This window comes from Takifugu flavidus, chromosome 5, assembly GCF_003711565.1.
Source record: "Takifugu flavidus isolate HTHZ2018 chromosome 5, ASM371156v2, whole genome shotgun sequence".
Classification (NCBI taxonomy): domain Eukaryota; kingdom Metazoa; phylum Chordata; class Actinopteri; order Tetraodontiformes; family Tetraodontidae; genus Takifugu; species Takifugu flavidus.
In genome coordinates, this window is record NC_079524.1 from 6,562,685 (window position 1) to 6,580,932 (window position 18,248).

The window sequence follows — 18,248 nt, forward strand, 5'->3', positions numbered from 1 at the left end:
GAAGAGACTACTGGTCTTTATTGATGACATGAATATGCCAAAGGTACCATTCTTCTGATTCGAGCTCAGACCTACAGTATGTGTGTCATTCATTATGTTGTTGTAACTGACTATATGCTTATCCAGGTGGACAGTTATGGCACACAACAACCCATTGCCCTTCTGAAGCTGTTATTGGACAGAGGAGGCATGTATGACAGAGGGAAGGACCTCAACTACAAAATCCTTAAGGACCTTGGCTTTATTGCTGCCATGGGAAAGGCGGGAGGAGGAAGAAATGAAGTGGACCCACGTTTTGTCTCACTTTTCAGTGTCTTTGGCATTCCATTCCCCTCTGCGGATTCACTCAATCTCATCTATTCTTCCATTATCAAAGGGCATACAAAGGTGAAGCTCACTGCCCCTCAAAATAAACATCACCACCCAATCATTCCTTTTTATCTCAATCTAATCAATGTCCAAACAATTTTAGCCATTTACAGAAAGCATCCAGAACATTTGTGACAAAGTCACCTTCTGCACGCTGGAATTGTATAAGAGCATCATTGCAGACCTGCGACCCACTCCCTCCAAGTTTCACTACATCTTCAACCTAAGGGATCTGTCAAGAGTCTACAATGGCCTGACCCTGACCGGCCCTGACAGGTTTTATCCCACATTCCACTTTGAGGGTCTTCTGAATGTTTCTATGTGCATTAATTTCTGGGTTTTTCGCACCAGATTTTCAACTGTGTCCCAGTTTGTGCGTGTCTGGAGGAACGAGTGCCTGCGAATCTTCCATGACAGACTTATCGATGAAACTGACAAAAATTTGGTAATCATTTTCTACGGTATACTTGTTGGTGTTCATATTTGAGACATTTACACTATGACCACTGCTACGACCTGTCTCACACAGATTTTCAGTGTTGAAGGGTTATTTTCAAGTCTTTGAACTTTGCTTCTTTATATAATTCAGGTCCAAGGACTCATAAAGAAGCTGGTAGATGAGCATTTTAATTCTGACATGGAGGCTGTCATGACAGATCCAATTCTGTTTGGAGACTACAGTAATGCTCTTTCTGAGACTGAACCGAGGGTTTATGAAGACGTCCTAGACTACGAAGCTTCAAAAATCCTGTTTCAGGTACTGTAGTTTATTGACTGATGCAGTAACTTATTCTCTTTTACAAACACACAGACAGAAACAAAACCAAACCAAATCACACCCCCTCACCACAAGGAAAAATATCAATTTTTTGCACAGGAAATTTTGGAGGAATATAATGAGAACAAGCCAAGAATGAATCTTGTGTTATTCGATGACGCCCTGGAACATCTGACCAGAGTGCACCGACTCCTCCGCATTGATGGCGCCCACGCTCTGCTCGTTGGTGTGGAGGGTTCTGGCAAACAGTCTCTCACCAAGCTAGCTGCCTTCACTGCAGGCTGTGAGGTTGTTAATTTTATTATTGTCATTGTTACTATTATCATATAGTATAAATAGACATTGGTCAGTGGTTCAAACTCTGTAATTTAAATTCAGAGCATTTTTATTTTTCTTGAGTGCTGTGATTATTTTTATAGGTATTTGAGATAACACTCAGCAGAGGCTACAATGAGTCCAACTTCCGTGATGACTTGAAAGCACTGTACTTAAAACTTGGCATTGAAAATAAGAAGACAGTGTTTCTCTTCACTGATGCGCATGTGGCAGAGGAAGGATTCTTAGAACTCATTAACAACATGCTCACCTCAGGTTTGTTTTCACCAAAACCCATACTGTCCCACGCTACATTATAGTTTTCTAATCTTGTTCCTTTTGTAGGCATGGTTCCTGCACTGTTCCCAGATGACGAAAAAGAATCAGTTCTCAACCAAGTCCGCGATGAAGCCCTCCAGAAGGGAGCAGGTCCCTCCAAAGAAACTTTGTGGCAGTACTTTGTCAACAAGAGTGCCAAAAATCTGCACATTGTTTTAGGCATGTCTCCTGTTGGAGACACCTTGAGGATACGCTGCAAGAACTTCCCAGGTGTCATCTGTAAATTATCTTTTTCTTTATAGCTGCCCAGATTTTCCATTTTCTAATTGACTCAACTTTGTTTCTCAGGACTGATGAACAACACTGTAATAGACTGGTTCCTACCATGGCCTCAGCAAGCTTTACTTGCAGTAGCCCAGTCTTTCCTTGGTTTGTAGTTGGACAGCCATTTTTGGTCTTCTTTTTTCATTTGGATGTGGAATTAATGTTTTTTTTAAAATTTATCTGTATATTTTTCTGTTTTAAGGTGAAAGTCCAATGATTCCTGAAGTGCACACAGAAGCAGTCATTTCCCACATATGCATGGTCCATAGCACTGTGGGTAACTATAGCAAACAATTCCTTCAGAAACTCAGAAGGTACAACTATGTTACTCCCAAAAACTACCTGGACTTCATCAACACATATTCTAACCTGTTGGAGGAAAAGGAAAAGTACATTCTGGGTAAGAACGGAAACACCACCTTCTATATCTGTGTTTTTAAAAAAATATATGGTTTGATGTGATTTGAATTGAGAGGTCTGAAAGGATTATTTTTGTTGGCATTCTTTTCCATTCTAGGCCAGTGCAAACATCTAGAGGGAGGTCTGGATAAGATCAAAGAGGCTAGTGAACAACTGGAGGTACTTAATGTCAAGCTAGCAGAGCAGAAAGTTGTACTTGCTGAAAAGTCAACAGCTTGTGAGGCCTTACTGGAGGAAATTGCCACAAACACAACTGTGGGTGAGTGAATCCCTGTTTTCCAAATTTAGGAAGTTACATATAACGTTACAATCTATAGGCTGCTGAAGCTAAGCACAAACCTTAAACACTCCTTTCCCTATAGCGGAAGACAAAAAGGTTTTGGCAGAAGATAAAGCTAAAGAGATTGAGGAGCAAAACCAAGTTATTTCAGTTGAGAAGAAAGAAGCTGAAAGTTCCTTGGCTGAAGCTCTACCGGCCTTGGAAGCTGCCCACCGTGCCCTGCAAGACCTGGAAAAATCTGACGTGACAGAGATCCGGTAAAAATAAAAATCTTTATCGTTCACTCAGGATGAATAAGTTCATAACAATAAAATAATACACCAACTACGATTACTGTAATGCAGATATGTTAATCTAAAAATTAAATGTATTTCTGTTTTTTCTGAACTGTGTTGCAGATCTTTTGCCAAGCCACCCAAACAGGTGCAGGTGGTTTGTGAGAGTATTCTGGTGTTGCGCGGCTACAAAGACATTAGTTGGCTGTCAGCTAAGGGGATGATGTCAGAGGCTAATTTCCTGCGCTCACTGATGGAGATGGACTGTGATTCCATAACCAACAGTCAGGTTGCAACAGTAAAAGGTAGGTGGTGATGTCATGACATTCATGTGTTGTTGTTTACAGAATTAAGTGAGAGGTGTAAAAGAAAACCCTCTTTAATTCAAGAGTCCGTCCCTAATTATGTGTCAATCCATCTTATTTAATTAGGAAAAAAACATACATTTCCCTGAGGATGAACTTATGGAATTTATGCTGCTTAGTAGCTGTAGATTACCAAATTCTTTTATTTTCCTTGGATTTGAACTGTTGAGACTTCAGTTATTTGGGGTCAGTTGTAATTAGGTAATATGCTGTTTATAATGTCAGTTGAATTTTCATATTTTCCTTTGGCAAGGCTTCCTAAGGAACTTACAGACTAGCTTTGCTGAGATGCAAGGCATCAGTAGGGCCGGGGCTGGAATGTTCAAGTTTGTTGAGGCTATCATAGGTTACTGTGATGTTGCCAGAGAGATAAAGCCCAAAAGAGATAAGGTAATTTAACCTTTTTTTGCACTTTGGCACGATTTTCTACAAGACTTAACAAAATAAACTGCTTTGATATCATTATTTAAGGTGGCGCGCCTGGAGAAGAACTTCTTTCAAAGTAAGCAAGAGTTGGAGCGCATTCAGAGTGAGCTTAGCAGCATCCAGGCGGAGTTGAAAGCTCTTGGAGACAGGTACCAAACTGCCATCACAGAGAAACAGCAATTACAAGAGGAGGCTGAGCTGATGGAGAGGCGGTTGATAGCTGCTGACAAACTCATCTCTGGCCTGAGCTCTGAAAATGAACGGTGGGATTTGCCAGATGGTTTTCCTTTTGATTGCCACTTTGTGTCTTTGCCTGGTTAGCATCAATTCTCTACCTGCTCGTCAATCTCACCTCAGGTGGACGCAAGATTTGGAGCAGTTGAAGCAGCGGCGCGTGCATCTCCTGGGTGACTGTCTCATCTCTGCGGCTTTTTTGAGCTACGCAGGGGCCTTCAGCTCAGACTTTAGAAAAGAAATGATATATGAACTATGGGTAAATGATGTGCTGAGCAGGGCCATTCCTATGAGCCAGCCGTTCAAACTGGAATATCTGCTGACCGATGAAGTAGAAATTTGCAGGTGAGGTGGAATTAGTGGGGTTGATGTCAGGACTTGTTAAAGGCCGCATCATCTACTGTATTTGTGCTCTGTAATAGATGGGGTTCAGAAGGCTTGCCTCCAGATGAGCTGTCGGTGCAGAACGGTATCCTCACAACCAGAGGAAGCCGATTTCCCCTCTGTATCGACCCGCAACAGCAAGCGTTAAACTGGATTAAGAAAAAGGAAGAAAAAAACCTTAAGGTAAAGTCATTCACACACTTATGCGATACATATGTTATAACTAATCATAAATGCCAGCTCCTTAGTGACAGACAGCAGTTTAGAAGGTGGAACAGCATGTGGCACTGATGGGTGCATGCTTTCTTTTTCAGATCTCATCATTTAATGATCCTGATTTCCTGAAGCAGCTTGAGATGGCCATCAAATTTGGCGTTCCATTCCTCTTCCAAGATGTGGATGAGTACATTGACCCCGTGATTGACAGTGTCCTGGAAAAGAACGTCAAAGGAGCAGAGGGCAGACAGGTCATCGTGCTGGGTGATAAGGAAGTAGAATACGATCCCAACTTTAAACTCTACCTCAACACCAAACTGGCAAATCCCAAATACAGCCCATCCGTTTTTGGAAAATCCATGGTCATTAATTATACTGGTAATATCTTTTTACATGTCAATGTTCATTGTTCACTATACCCAAACAAGCACATTTTCAGTGTTCTGCATGTCTGTATGTGGGGTTTATTTAGTGACTCTAAATGGTCTGGAGGACCAACTGCTGAGCGTCATCATGGGCTTTGAGAAAAAAGAGCTCGAGGAGCAGCGGGAACGTCTCATCCAAGAAACAAGTGACAACAAAAAGCTCCTGAAAAGCCTTGCGGACTCCCTGCTCAGAGAGCTGGCCACATCTACAGGCAACATGTTAGATAACACAGAGCTGGTTGACACATTGGAGGAAACAAAGTCCAAAGCCACCGAGGTAAGTTTGGCTGCCGTTAAAAATAATAGCAGCAGGGCTTTAATTGGAGTCCCCCTATTTTTGTCTCTGCTAATTGTGAACATCAGGTGTTTGAGAAGCTGAAGTTGGCTCAGAAGACGGCTGTGGACATCGATCAGCTCAGAGATGGATACCGACCAGCAGCTAAACGCGGCGCCATCCTCTTCTTTGTCCTGACAGAGATGGCTCTGGTAAACAGCATGTATCAGTTTTCTCTCGCTTCCTACCTGGAAGTGTTTGATTTTTCACTGCGGAAATCTCTGCCGGATCCTGTCCTGAGCCAAAGACTGAGCAACATCATGAGCACGCTGACGTACAGCGTTTACAATTATGGCTGCACAGGTAACACAGTAAGAGTCGGATGGATCATTAAGATGAACCTCAGCATCTAGGATGACTGTACATGTTCCAACTTTCCTCCTGATGCATTTTAGGTCTGTTTGAAAGACACAAATTGCTCTTTTCCTTCAACATGACTATCAAGATTGAGCAGGCGCTAGAAAGAGTACCTCAGGAGGAGCTAGAGTTTTTCATTAAGGGTAAAATATTCATTACAGTAAAACCCTGATAAATATGCAAATTTTATGTTGATTATTTCTCTTTCCACCTCTTCGGTACAGGTAATCTGTCCCTGGAGAAGAGCAAGCATAAAAAGCCCTTAGACTGGCTTCCAGATCAGGGATGGGAGGACTTGGTTAAACTTGCAGAGCTTTTTCCAGAGCGGTTCAGCTCCCTGCCAGATGACGTAGAGAGAAATCCCTCTGAATGGAAATCAGTAAGTCACAACAGTGAAAAGAGTCTAATAAGAATAAGAATATAAATTCGGATGCATCAGTTAAGAGTTTAACCCTGGTTCTTTGTCTCATCAGTGGTACGATCTAGATGGACCAGAACAAGTTCCGTTCCCCATGAAGTACACAGAGACCCTGTCACCTTTTCAGACGCTATTGCTGCTGCGCTGCTTCCGTGTTGATCGGGTCTACAGAGCCGTGACTGACTACATAAGCGTTGCTATGGATGAGAAGTGAGACTTTTTATTGAAACTGTGAAGACTATAGAGCATCCAGAAGACGTTTACAGCAGGAATATTCCAGAAAATTAAGATCATTTTTTGTTCTATCTGCTCAGGTATGTGCAGCCACCCGTTATCAACTTTGATGCTATTTATGAGCAGAGCACACCTTTCTCCCCCATCATATTTATCCTGAGCCCCGGTTCTGACCCGACCAATGACCTTCTGAAATTAGCAGAGAGGTCTGGTTTTGGAGAGAAGTTCCAGTTCCTTGCTATGGGCCAAGGCCAAGAGAAGGTAATCCGTGGCACAGCTATGCACGTTCAGTTGTGGTCAAGTGAGCCGAGTGCAGGAACCCTTAACTAGGGATTCATTAAGAATGGAAACATCTTCTTCTGTGATTAGGTGGCTCTACGCTTGTTGGAGAAGGCAGCCTCCCATGGTCACTGGTTAATGCTGCAGAACTGTCATCTGTTAGTGAAGTGGCTCGTGGAGCTGGAAAAGTCCTTAGAGAGGATCACTAAACCCAACCCCACTTTCCGTTTGTGGATCACTACCAATCCCATTGAGAATTTCCCTATTGGAATACTGCAAAAATCCCTAAAGGTAAAGCACGGTTTCTATTTACCATTAGCTTTTTTCCCCCACTGTCCTTGACGTGATCTCGTGTGCAGGTGGTGACTGAGCCTCCCAATGGTCTCAAACTGAACATGAGAGCTACCTACTCAAAAATCTCCCCTGAGAGCTTGGCGACTTGTCCCCACCCTGCCTTCCGCAGTCTGGTGTATGTCCTGTCCTTCTTTCATGCTGTGGTGCAGGAGCGACGCAAGTACGGCAAAATTGGCTGGAATGTCCCATATGATTTCAACGAATCTGACTTCTTTGTGAGTGCTCAGAGGCGCAAGGCTTTGGAAAAAAAATTTTTTTTTTGTTTTTAGTCTGGTTTAGGAAATAGAACAGTTCACATTTCAAAGTTCTAACTATGAAACTGTGTTCCTCAGGTGTGTATGAAGATCCTGGACACCTACCTTACTGGAGCTCATAACCAAGGGGAAAATGTTCCCTGGGAAAGCCTAAAATACCTCATCGGGGAGGTATGAATGCATAGATAGAGTGATCTCTTTGTGATTTGTGATGCTGTCTGCACATTCTGTCTGGATAATGTTTTACAGGTGATGTATGGGGGGCGAGTCATAGATAGCTTCGACCGAAGGATCCTGACGTCCTACATGGATGAGTATTTTGGAGATTTCCTCTTCTACACGTACCGGCAGTTCCACTTCTTCAACAACGAGGATGTGGATTACAAGATCCCTCCACATGGACCCAAGAACATATACGTCGGTCAGTGGCTAGTTTCCTCGCTTCACGAGCCGCCATCTTTCACAGTCTGGCCACCATCCACGGCTTCACTCTCTTATCTGTTGTAGAGGAGATTGAGAGCCTGCCGCTGGCAAACACACCAGAGGTGATGGGTCTCCATTCCAATGCAGAGATAGGATACTACACACAGGCTGCTAAAGACATGTGGTGCCACCTGATTGACCTCCAACCTCAGACAGGTGTCTGTTGTTGAGCTTTTCTCTTGATTTTATGTAGTTTAACAGGAAATTCAGTGTTTGTTCTTCTGAATAATACTTTTATTGTTGTGTTGCTGTATAAATCTTCTCTATGAACCTTTTTTTTTTGTCTTAGGAGACTCAGGTGGAAGCATAAGTAGGGACGACTACATCTGCCAGGTAGCTCAGGACATTCAGGAAAAGCTGCCAAAGTTATTTGACTTAGATGTGATCCGCAAAAAATTGGGTATCGACATATCGCCGACCACCGTGGTGCTGCTGCAGGAGCTGGAGCGCTTCAATAAACTCGTGGTCCGCATGCAGCGCTCTCTGGCCGAGCTTCAGAGGGTGAGAAAGAGGGATGAATCAAATAAAAGAGATGAAAGATGTGGACGTGTCTGACTTATTCTTATTTTGCTTGTCCCCCCAGGCCTTGGCTGGTGAGGTGGGGATGAGCAGTGAGTTGGACGAGGTTGCTCGAGCACTTTTTAACGGCCAGATTCCTGCCATTTGGAAAAAGTTGGCACCTGACACTCTGAAGTCTCTCGGTAACTGGATGAGCCATTTCAAGAGGCGATGTGAACAATACAGTGATTGGGTGAGCCTGCACACCTACAATCACAGATGTTCTGTGTGGTTTGGCACTCTAGAACAGTTCAGAAAACAGAACCTGTGTCCTGTAGGTGGATAAGGGGGAGCCGAAGGTCATGTGGCTGTCCGGGCTGCATATCCCAGAATCCTACCTGACTGCACTGGTGCAAGCGGCTTGCAGGAAAAATGGTTGGCCTCTTGATCTTTCCACACTGTACACACAGGTGACCCAGTACAGCGGTGAGGAGGAAGTCCCCGAGAGACCAGGAAAAGGTAACGATGCACACAGGATCGTTTACGACGACGCAGAAAAGGTAATGGTTGTGGTGGTTCCATCCAGGTTGCTTCATCTCCGGCCTGTATCTGGAGGGAGCAGACTGGGACATGGAGAATGGATGCCTGGTGAAGAGCAGACCCAAAGTTCTGGTTGTTCCACTTCCCATCCTCAAAGTCATCCCCACCGAGTCTTGCCACTTGAGTTTACAGGTGAGGGCATCAAATATGCAGTGAAGTATTGGTTATAGTGAGCGAAAGTCTGGCAGGATGTGTTACAGTAGGTCAGAGGGTATAGATGGACGGACGTTTTACACATTCTTTAAATGTTAACGTTCTTTTAATGGAATACCGTTTTACGTGCTTCAGTTCTTCATTTGCCTGTTTTTTTACTGCAGAATACACTGCGAACGCCGGTGTACACCACCTCGCTGAGGAGGAATGCAATGGGTGTGGGGTTGGTGTTCGAGGCTGACCTGTTCACCACCAAACACATCTCCCACTGGGTGATCCAAGGAGTCTGTTTATGCCTCAACGCTGAGTAAAAACAAGGGAGCAGCATCAAATCAAATCAAATCAAATCAAATCAAATCAAATCAAATCAAATCAAATCAAATCAATCTTTATTTAGATAGCATCTTTTACAATCAAAATTGTTTCTAGACGCTTTCCAGAATCCCAGGGCCTGACCCCAGTCAAGCAACAGTGGCAAGGAAAAACTCCCCTTTAACAGGAAGAAACCTTGAGCAGGACCAGGCTCATATAGGGGGACCCTCCTGCTGATGGCCGGCTGGGTAAAGAGAGAGGAGAGGAGAGGAGAGGGGGAGGAGAGGAGAGGAGAGGAGAGGAGAGGAGAGGAGAGGAGGAGAGGAGAGGAGAGGAGAGGAGAGGAGAGGAGAGGAGAGGAGAGGAGAGGAGAGGAGAGGATGGGCATAGAGCATAGAAATACATGAGCATCAGAACCAACAAGTCTCAGGCTTGAGATTCTTAACTAAATCAATCATTGGCTGCTGATTTTTATTTTTTTTAATATCCGTGGCCCCTGGTGGAAACATTAACATTAAATAAAGATAGATGCATTAATACTTCTCACACATGATGCAAAAATGAAGCAGAAATATGGGAAATGGCTTCTTTTAAAGTGCAAGTGTCCATCATCAAGCAGAAGCTTCAACCTGTTTCATGACATAAAACTACCAATTGTAATTGCTGTCCATCACTGATGCGCCTTACTTCCCTGAAGGCTTAGAGCAGCCAAAACAGCTTTACAGGGAGTTTTTCCAGCTACAATTACACTAGAATACCTCATCTGACAAGACTTCAAGAAGACATCCCTCCTCTCTTACTCTTATCTTTATTTATCAGCTCATCTCTTTTTCTGTTCTGACTTATTTCTGTATTTGCATATACTGGTATGCGTGTTTTTATGCTGCTTCCCATGCTGTTCTCTGAATTGTTGCTGTAACATTTGAAGTTTGGGGCTCAATAAAGTAACTGTATCTCACTTCTCCCTGAGCTGTCGTTAGATGGCAGCAAAGAGCAACACTGTCCTCTCCACTGTGGGTAACAGCTGCGGCAAACAGCGTCCTGCAGATCAGCCACAGGGGCTGAAGATCTGACAGACGTTTCACGGGTCCTGTCTATACTTCTGTCTACAACGACAGACCGAATGCATCGCAGTGTAGGGGGAAGAAACGGGTCAATTTTAAAGTTTAGGTCAGGATCTGGCAGGTAGCTGCTTGGCTTGTCTGTTTGTGGAAATGAATTTGAAACTGCCTGAGTTTTGAGCCAGAACACGTCCCATCGACATCATTTATCCTGAAGTGGGAGCCTGCGGCTGTAAATCAGCGTGTGCTGCTGAACCGTGATGAGCAATAGATGCAAATCATCATGAGGCAAAGCACCCGAACATGAAATGTGCCACCTGCTCTAACAGTGGCTCCAACATGCAGCTTGTTTCACAGCTTCCCATTCATGCATGTGCACAGCAAACCTGGACCTGGAGGTCAGAGATCAGCCAGGTCCGCCCTCATCAGTTAATGAATACAATGTAAAAGCCATTTTTTACAGGCAAACATTGCGTTTCCCTGCTACTGTTTTTATTATTTATTTAAATAAGTGACATGTCTGAATAGACACGGACACAACTTCCTTTAATTTTGGGATGAATTGAGGAGGAAAAAAGAAATGTGAATGGACCTGCCCCCATCTCCACCCTCAGATTTCAAAATTATTTTCAGCTGTTTGTGACTGAAGTTTACCCTTAAACTGCTCCAGGTCCTGATTTATCAGACATATCAGGACCTTTAGGCTGAGTGGCACCCTAAAATGTCGGGTTGACCTGAAACAAATACTCTTGACACATTTTTTAGCACCCCTTCCCAACCTCCCACCATCCCAGCGTGTTTCCGTTTGCTGTGATTGAGAGCAGGTGATTTTAGGTGTTGGAGCTGATGGGGGCCAAGCTGAATATGGTGTGAGAGGCAGGGACTGCTGGGACTAGCTGAGACGTTTTCCTTTTACAAAATTAAAACCTTAAAATCGGCTCAAAATGAAATTTACATGGTACATTCTTTCAGATATAACTTTAGTTCATTAGTGGCACTAATACACGACGCTAAGAAATCTAATTAGATCAATTTAGAATCTCTTAAATTGTGAGATTTGGACACTTTCCCCTCGTCTCTGGCTGTTCAATAACCTACCAGGTTGGATCGCCTAAAAAACCCGCATGCTTTTCTAGTAACACAACTGTCCGGTGAAAACAAATACTTTTAATAGCCTACTTAATGGGGCCCGTTTATTATTCATTTCTGTTTAGTAAAAAGCAGTTGCGGATCACTAAAGCTGCTCCAGTGATTATTTTTTCCTGTGAAGAAACATCAGCAGCCTTTAATGAATTTAGAACAGAAGGAGTGCGTAATGCTGCCGCCCTCCGCGCGCATTGTCATGTGTGGGAGCTGGAAACGGGGCAGGGTAGGAAAGAGCCAGCAGGTTGTGCTTTAAAGACCCGAGGAGACTATAAAAGTGGTTTCATGCCCGCCGCAGTAAAGACTCTGCTCGATGTGCGCGCAGACAGACGGAGCTCAGCGGCACAAAAGACACGTAACGACACACTTTCTTTTTACAGGTTTGTGAATGTGTCTGTTGCGGGTAACGAGGAGTTTACGAGGGGCTGTTTTCCTATAGAGCACTTGAGCTTTTTACGACTATTTTACAGAAAGACGAGCGTCTGCATCGTTTTTTTTTCCTAGTGCGTATTTGCGCCTTTGGATAGGATGCGCGTCCTGTTCAGCGGACCCGCTGCCGTTTGACACATCCAGGGCCCCCGCCGTCCCGACCTGCGTCCTTGTACCCCGGTGCGCCTCCTAAACCGGGGAAAGTTGGGCTCATTCAAGCTTCGCTGGCTGTTTATGCCACGGAAATGGGGCCGCGCCAACGGGAGAGCGTGTCTGCGCTTTGCAGGAAAAGTTTGCTCCGGGCTGCGCTGCTACTCTGGCTGACCAACTGTGCCGACGGGACCTGGAAGACGGGACTTTACAAAGCCTACTCGGCCGGGCCGCATCTGAACAGAGAGCAGGCAGCCGCCTCTCACTCCCCTGTTTACCAGAGAAAGTAAGCAACGCTCTCACTTTTATTCCAGCGCGTGATTGTGACGAGTCCTGTCTTGTACGGACCAATTATTTAAAAACCATCCGTCCTATATTTGGTGTCTCGCCTACACCTCCTCCATTCATCGACCGGGTTCTATTGTCTTCCTGACAGTTGGTTTCCTTTTTCCTGTGCTGGCAGCACACGCGGCTCCACTGACGTGCACATGTTGCCAGAGCTCGCCCAGCTTCTCTCCAACTCGGGGCTGCGTGCAGTGTGCGCCTCCAACTTGGACCCATCTTTAGCCCTCAGACTAGTCAGTTTGAAGCTTCTTTCACATGTGGTAGCAACCTCTAAAGGATGCCGAGAGGTCTTATTTGGGAGAGGAGAGGTCGCTAAGAGAAAGGGGATGACATGTCTGTATTGATTGAGTTTAGTCTGAAGAATCGACAATAGACTAAACACCCAACACGACTACTGAGCAACTCAGATTCCCTCCAAGTTAGCCAGTGTTTATCTAAGAGACACGCTAATGCTAATGATGAGAGGACCTATCTCATCTTACAAATATTTATATGTTTTGGGTGTATGTGGCCAGAGGTTGAGACATGATCCCTCTGATCGGGCCTTTTCTTCTGCTGGTGAGTCTCGGTGGCCTTTTAGCCGGCCAGCCTCGCTCCGCTGGCTCGCGCTGTCACTCGGCTCCCCCAAAAGCAGAATTTACGGACATGTTTACCAAACATGAGCAGCTGGGACTCCGCTGCGAGCGAGGTTCTTCAAGGAAGAGGGGATGAGTCAGTGTTGCTGCTGGTTCTAAGTGGCGGGCCAGACGGACGGAGGGAGGCCGGGGTCAGCGGGTTTGAGGGGACACTGACGTCGCTCCAAATCACCCACCTGCAGCAGGAAAATGGCAGTTTCAGGGGCTGAGGACACAGCCGGGGCGAATGTCAGGACCATGGCAGCATCCAGAAGAGAAAACCGTATCAGGATTCAGGACATTTCTCTCAAGAAGACGCTGTAAGATAGTTTTCCCACACGGAGATTACTCAAGCCACAGGGGATGATCGACTCTTGAGTCATTTGGTGACCAGGGCCGATAAAGCAACAGACCGCGGAGGTCGCCGCGTCTATGCTACTCGTCTCGCCGACTGTCCTCCCTCAGATGGCCTGTCGTGAGCTGACGAGCAGTCCGGAAGCCGTGCGCCGCCTCCTCATTCTCGGCCGTCGTAACCACGACCACATTTTCTTTAAGCGTGGGAAAAAAAGATGACAGGCATTCCATCAGGGTGAACGCCATGTTCCTATAAGCACAACGGCTTTAAATATTAAAGAACTTGAGGTAATGTACATGGATGCAGATATAGCTGTCATTAATGGTCACCGCTGGTAATCAAAATGGTTATTTGTTTAAGTCCCGCCACAAAAGTGATTCTCGTCAACCGCCCGTCGCCCGGGTTACTGTCTGGTGACCAGCCTGCAGCGTTAAATGATGGATCATTCAGAGCTGCTGAGGAGGCCTGCGTGGAGCCACAACTGTGATTTAAGAGTGGGACGCCTGCTTGAAAGAGTCCACACACCCGCGCCCGCTGATGCGCTCAGAGCCTGCAGGTGTTCAGACCTGAAAGCTCAAAACAGACGGAGACAGATGAGTTTTCCTTGTTCCTTGGTGGCCGCTGTGAAGAGAGCCCCTTTACATCTGACCTGCGTGGCCTCGCGCCGGTGCTCTGATGGTCACGACTGTCTTCTGCACGTGGGAACACACAGTGAAGTAGCACTGTGGTAGCCCCCCCCCCCCCTGTTGTTTTTACCCTTTAGAGCTTGCCTTCACACTAAATACCTGCTTCTGGGATTTGATTTTATTATTTCTCCGAATTCTGGAGCAGGACACCAGAAATACTTCTCTGGCTTCATTGATCACAACCGGACACTCTTCATCTCTTTGTCATATTTTCTGGCACCACATTTATCTTCTGCCTCTACATTATCTCATGGGAACAACAGGCACTTCATAATTGCCTTTCTTTCCCATCGGAAGTGACCCTTGTAACCTGATCCTCTCCTCTCCTCTCCGCTCCGCTCCAAATTTTCTTCCCACAGATGAAGATCTTGACAAATTCTGAGATTTGTAGCTATGTTACATTGACGGCTACTGTGTGTGTGTGTGTGTGTGTGTGTGTGTGTGTACGGAGGCCTCCTCCTCCTATTGTGCATTGTGTTTTCCCCCCACGACCATCTCGTCGGCCCATCTGAATTAGCTGCTATCTTGTTCCTCAGTCTGTTACAGAAGGAACACCGGCTGTCTGGAATGTTTCACCATTTTGTCACAGACTTCTGTAAAACATCGCGCATGGTTTGAAAATAAGTCAAAGATGGTGTCATTTTAGTTTGGGTCAGGCTGTATAGATAAATACACTGTTGAGACCCCACAAAGATAGCAGCACAAACCCGTGTGTGTGTGTGTGTGTGAGCATTATCTGCAGAGGCACGCACTCCACAGAGAGCTTTCCTTTAGTTTGCTCATGTGATCATAAATCACGAAGGTCACACTGGGCACTCATGTCAACAAGAATACAGCCTCTAAGCTTTTCTGACAAGTTCGTGAGGTTTCCGTGAGTGCTCGCAGACGTCCGGGGCTCCACCGTCATTGTTTCACTGTCTTTGCATTTGATCTATTGAGGAGCAGCTGGAGCGAAGCTGCGATTCCTCTGTCAAAGTCACAGATTTCTATCTCTGCTGGCTGCGCGACTGCCAGAGAGACGTGTGATGATTTATTTAGTTTTTGGCTCGGCGTGCTGAGAGTCCCCGCTCTCCGGGCCCGCTCTGTGCCGGTCGGTTTCAGCCTTCCCAACAAGACGTCGTCACAGCACCTCCGGTCAGAGAAAGATGCTGATTCTGACGTTTTAGCCAAACCGAAGCGGAAGAGAGACGCCTCCATTCTGTAGGTCCACCTGCCAGTGTCCTGGGGTTTCAGGCCCTTTGGGAAATCCTAAACTGCACTTTTGTTTAATTAACTCTAGTCGGCATCTCCTGTGTGTGATCACATGAATGCAATACTAAAAGAGCGGGGGGGGGGGGGGCCATAAAACCACCCCCAGCTCACCCCCTGGTGTCAATCTTTGCTGTTCTCAGGAGAAACCTCCTCTTTGCCTGGGACATGCAGATGTTTATCTCTAAGATTAGTGGTGGGGAGGAGTTGGGGTCGGCGCCCCTGCTTCTACCTGACCACAGCTCCTTCAATGTCTGACCCCCCCCCCCCCCCCCCCCCAGTGATTAGAGCAATGTTTCCAGACTAGGGAAAGCATCCGCGCTCGTTTTTGTGGCCTCACAGCTGATTGAGACGCGGAGATTGAATTTAAAATAACAGAGACAGTCGATACCCTGGAATATGTCTGACAAGTGTCCTGGAAATGGTGAAAAAAGACCTTAATTCATGAAAAGAGAAGGAGAACCGAGCGCAGCCGCCACAACATGTGGGGATGGTTAATGGAACCTGGGCTGCTCCGTGTCCTACGCCTACGGCAGTTTCCTTTGTGTAAGCCCCCTCTTACACACAAACATATGGTTTCACATATTGACAAACAGACATTGGTGGGAAATAACAACCCCCCCATCCCATAACTCCGGCAATTCTTCTCCATTTATTACAACCATGTTGGCAGCAGAACACACAACGTGCAGCCTGGTGCTCCAGCCTGAGCTCTCCTTTGTCCTTCTGCAGCCAAGGGAAGATTTCACTGGTTTCTCCCTTTGACTTGAGCTTTAAAATCCTCCGTCTTTGTAGAACAAAGCGTCTGCTTTGAAGCGACAGCTTTTATGTCACCAATTTATGGAGCCATCATGTTTAACAATAAGAATATACCTGTGCTGAAATCCAACACCCTGGACGCACAGGTCAACCACACTCAGGTAACACAAGTGACCACGTGTGTAAATGCAGTCCACTGCACCCCCCCCCCCCCCCCCCCCCCACACACACACACACACACACAAAAAATCTAATTAAAACCGTGTCAACACCAAGTGGTTTTAAAATGAGCACGGGGGAGGGGAGGAACAAACATGACTGCTTGGCTAATTACCTCTCTAAATGTGTTCAAAAATGGCATTTTTTTCATCCGTTGCGTTCCCTCCCTCAGGAACTGGTGTCCACATACCATCACCAAGACGGTGACCTGTCAGGTCCAGAACGGGACGGTCCTGCAGCGGGTCTACCAGTCGTGCCGCTGGCCGCAGGGCTGCTCTGGAGGCAGGTGAGGAGGGCTGTGCAGCTCTAAAGCTGAGACGAAAGACTGTAATAATAATAATAATTCCTGTAAAATTCAAGCTGTGTGTGCTTTTCAGCTACAAGACCGTCGTCAGGCCCTCCTATAAAGTGGTTTACCGGACTGTGACATCTCTGGAGTGGAAGTGCTGTCCAGGATACAGCGGTGCTGCCTGTGAGGAAGGTGAGTCCACGAGGGTTCGGTGTGTAGCCTCTGCAGCTTTTCAAACGGGGCCCGTTTCCCTCAGGCTTATATAAGAGCCGTTCTGCCTGAAATAAAATCCTCCAGCCTCTTCAGAGTGAGTCAGACGCCGTACCTCCACTGTTAAAGCTTTTCTTTATTATTATTTATGAAGCCGTTTTAACGTTTTCTTTGTGGTCACCTTATACTGTGCGAGGTAACGGCTGACGGTCCAGCTGGAAAACTGGTCCTCATCCCTCTCCAAGTGCCATGGAAGCACTGCTGTTGTACATATTTCAGCCGCAGTAGCTGACCACCACACGCACGCACGCACGCGCGCACGCGCTCACACACCGAGTGTATAATGACTTCCCCTGGCACCGGCCCACCGCGGCCCTCCAGTCTGGGGAGAAGGGTGGAGTGTCTGTTTATGCAGGGACCAGAACTCGCCTGGGTGTCACAATTGTGTCCCATTGTGGCACAAAGTGTGACGGTGGTTGATGGTAGTTGATGGTAGTTAACGGCGGCTCGCTCTGTCACTTTTTTGTGGTGTTCTAACTACAGGCTGTTTTTCTCTAGAATGCCCCCCCCCCCCAGGTGAAATAAGAGCCCTCTCGGGGTCCTTTGGCCTGCTGCAGCTATTCACGCCTCCCTCTCCCTTCCTCCCGCTCTCACACACACACACAGCAAACCTAAACATTCAGCTTGTTTTAGACCTTCCCCACTTTCAAAATCGAAAAGCAACACTGACATTCAGACGTCCCAGACTTGACGCACTATCAAAGCAGGGAGGAAATTATCCAATTAAGCTGTTGCTGGAGGAGATTCCCCTCCGGTTGCCATGGTGGTGGGGTGGGGTGGGGGGGGGGGGGGGGGGGCGCTGCCGAGCCAGCGGGGATGCCGGGATTAGCCACTTATCTAAGCGTCGTTTTGGGTGGCTCGGATCACAGGCGGCGCTGAGTAGAAGTGACAGGTCCCCTTTCACGGGGAGGGGGGGGGGGGGGCTTTCCTCTGTGGCATCAACGATGCCGTCCAGGTCCGCTGGCGCTTTGTTGTGGTTCTGCCACGTGAGCGGAACCTCTCGCCAGCACGGAACCTGATACTCCTCTAATATCTGCCCCAGGAGAAATGAAAGCGAGCAACACGGTTAAAGTCGGAGGCCGGGTTGTACTTAAATCTGATGCCGCGGTGCCTCTGAGTGAGAGTTTAAGCTGCGCTCACAGTTCAGCGGGTGCAACTTTTAAATCTGTCCTCTTAATACCTGCGTGTGGCTGGGTTCACTAATCTCTACACATTTCTTGGTGGATTTCCATACATCTCTTTAGCACTCATTTGACTTGTGCTTAAGTACATTAAGTTTCTCTGTGATGTTAAGAATTAGGAAAAACTGCAGGT

At 46.4% G+C, this 18,248-nt stretch overlaps 2 protein-coding genes across 9 annotated transcripts in view; both read left to right on the forward strand.

Moving 5' to 3' along the window:
- Window positions 1-9,620, forward strand: part of LOC130525957 (dynein axonemal heavy chain 10-like) — a 17,910-nt gene extending 8,290 nt beyond the window's left edge. The window contains exons 28-61 of the mRNA XM_057033273.1: window positions 5-43; window positions 127-387; window positions 473-645; window positions 721-814; window positions 959-1,126; window positions 1,247-1,435; window positions 1,567-1,738; window positions 1,808-2,011; window positions 2,090-2,170; window positions 2,268-2,465; window positions 2,583-2,744; window positions 2,848-3,022; window positions 3,164-3,345; window positions 3,659-3,795; window positions 3,877-4,094; window positions 4,189-4,410; window positions 4,488-4,632; window positions 4,764-5,043; window positions 5,138-5,367; window positions 5,454-5,727; window positions 5,820-5,924; window positions 6,006-6,160; window positions 6,255-6,409; window positions 6,514-6,694; window positions 6,803-7,003; window positions 7,072-7,281; window positions 7,399-7,491; window positions 7,570-7,741; window positions 7,828-7,959; window positions 8,093-8,304; window positions 8,387-8,554; window positions 8,640-8,820; window positions 8,888-9,033; window positions 9,219-9,620. Of these exons, the coding sequence (XP_056889253.1) occupies window positions 5-43; window positions 127-387; window positions 473-645; window positions 721-814; window positions 959-1,126; window positions 1,247-1,435; window positions 1,567-1,738; window positions 1,808-2,011; window positions 2,090-2,170; window positions 2,268-2,465; window positions 2,583-2,744; window positions 2,848-3,022; window positions 3,164-3,345; window positions 3,659-3,795; window positions 3,877-4,094; window positions 4,189-4,410; window positions 4,488-4,632; window positions 4,764-5,043; window positions 5,138-5,367; window positions 5,454-5,727; window positions 5,820-5,924; window positions 6,006-6,160; window positions 6,255-6,409; window positions 6,514-6,694; window positions 6,803-7,003; window positions 7,072-7,281; window positions 7,399-7,491; window positions 7,570-7,741; window positions 7,828-7,959; window positions 8,093-8,304; window positions 8,387-8,554; window positions 8,640-8,820; window positions 8,888-9,033; window positions 9,219-9,365 (5,862 nt within the window). The 3' untranslated portion in view covers window positions 9,366-9,620. The remainder of the gene's footprint in view (window positions 1-4; window positions 44-126; window positions 388-472; window positions 646-720; window positions 815-958; window positions 1,127-1,246; window positions 1,436-1,566; window positions 1,739-1,807; window positions 2,012-2,089; window positions 2,171-2,267; window positions 2,466-2,582; window positions 2,745-2,847; window positions 3,023-3,163; window positions 3,346-3,658; window positions 3,796-3,876; window positions 4,095-4,188; window positions 4,411-4,487; window positions 4,633-4,763; window positions 5,044-5,137; window positions 5,368-5,453; window positions 5,728-5,819; window positions 5,925-6,005; window positions 6,161-6,254; window positions 6,410-6,513; window positions 6,695-6,802; window positions 7,004-7,071; window positions 7,282-7,398; window positions 7,492-7,569; window positions 7,742-7,827; window positions 7,960-8,092; window positions 8,305-8,386; window positions 8,555-8,639; window positions 8,821-8,887; window positions 9,034-9,218) is intronic.
- A 2,097-nt stretch (window positions 9,621-11,717) lies between these two features.
- Window positions 11,718-18,248, forward strand: part of emid1 (EMI domain containing 1) — a 36,849-nt gene continuing 30,318 nt past the window's right edge. For 4 of the 8 annotated variants that reach the window (XR_008950521.1, XM_057032597.1, XM_057032602.1 and 1 more), the window contains exons 1-3: window positions 11,723-12,435; window positions 16,548-16,661; window positions 16,753-16,856. Coding sequence is in view for 7 of the 8 variants with exons in the window: in XM_057032597.1 (XP_056888577.1) it covers window positions 12,245-12,435; window positions 16,548-16,661; window positions 16,753-16,856 (409 nt within the window). In the remaining variant the exon portion in view is untranslated. Of the gene's footprint in view, window positions 12,436-16,547; window positions 16,662-16,752; window positions 16,857-18,248 lie in introns of all 8 variants that reach the window. The other 4 variants (XM_057032596.1, XM_057032601.1, XM_057032600.1 and 1 more) reach the window with 4 other exon arrangements.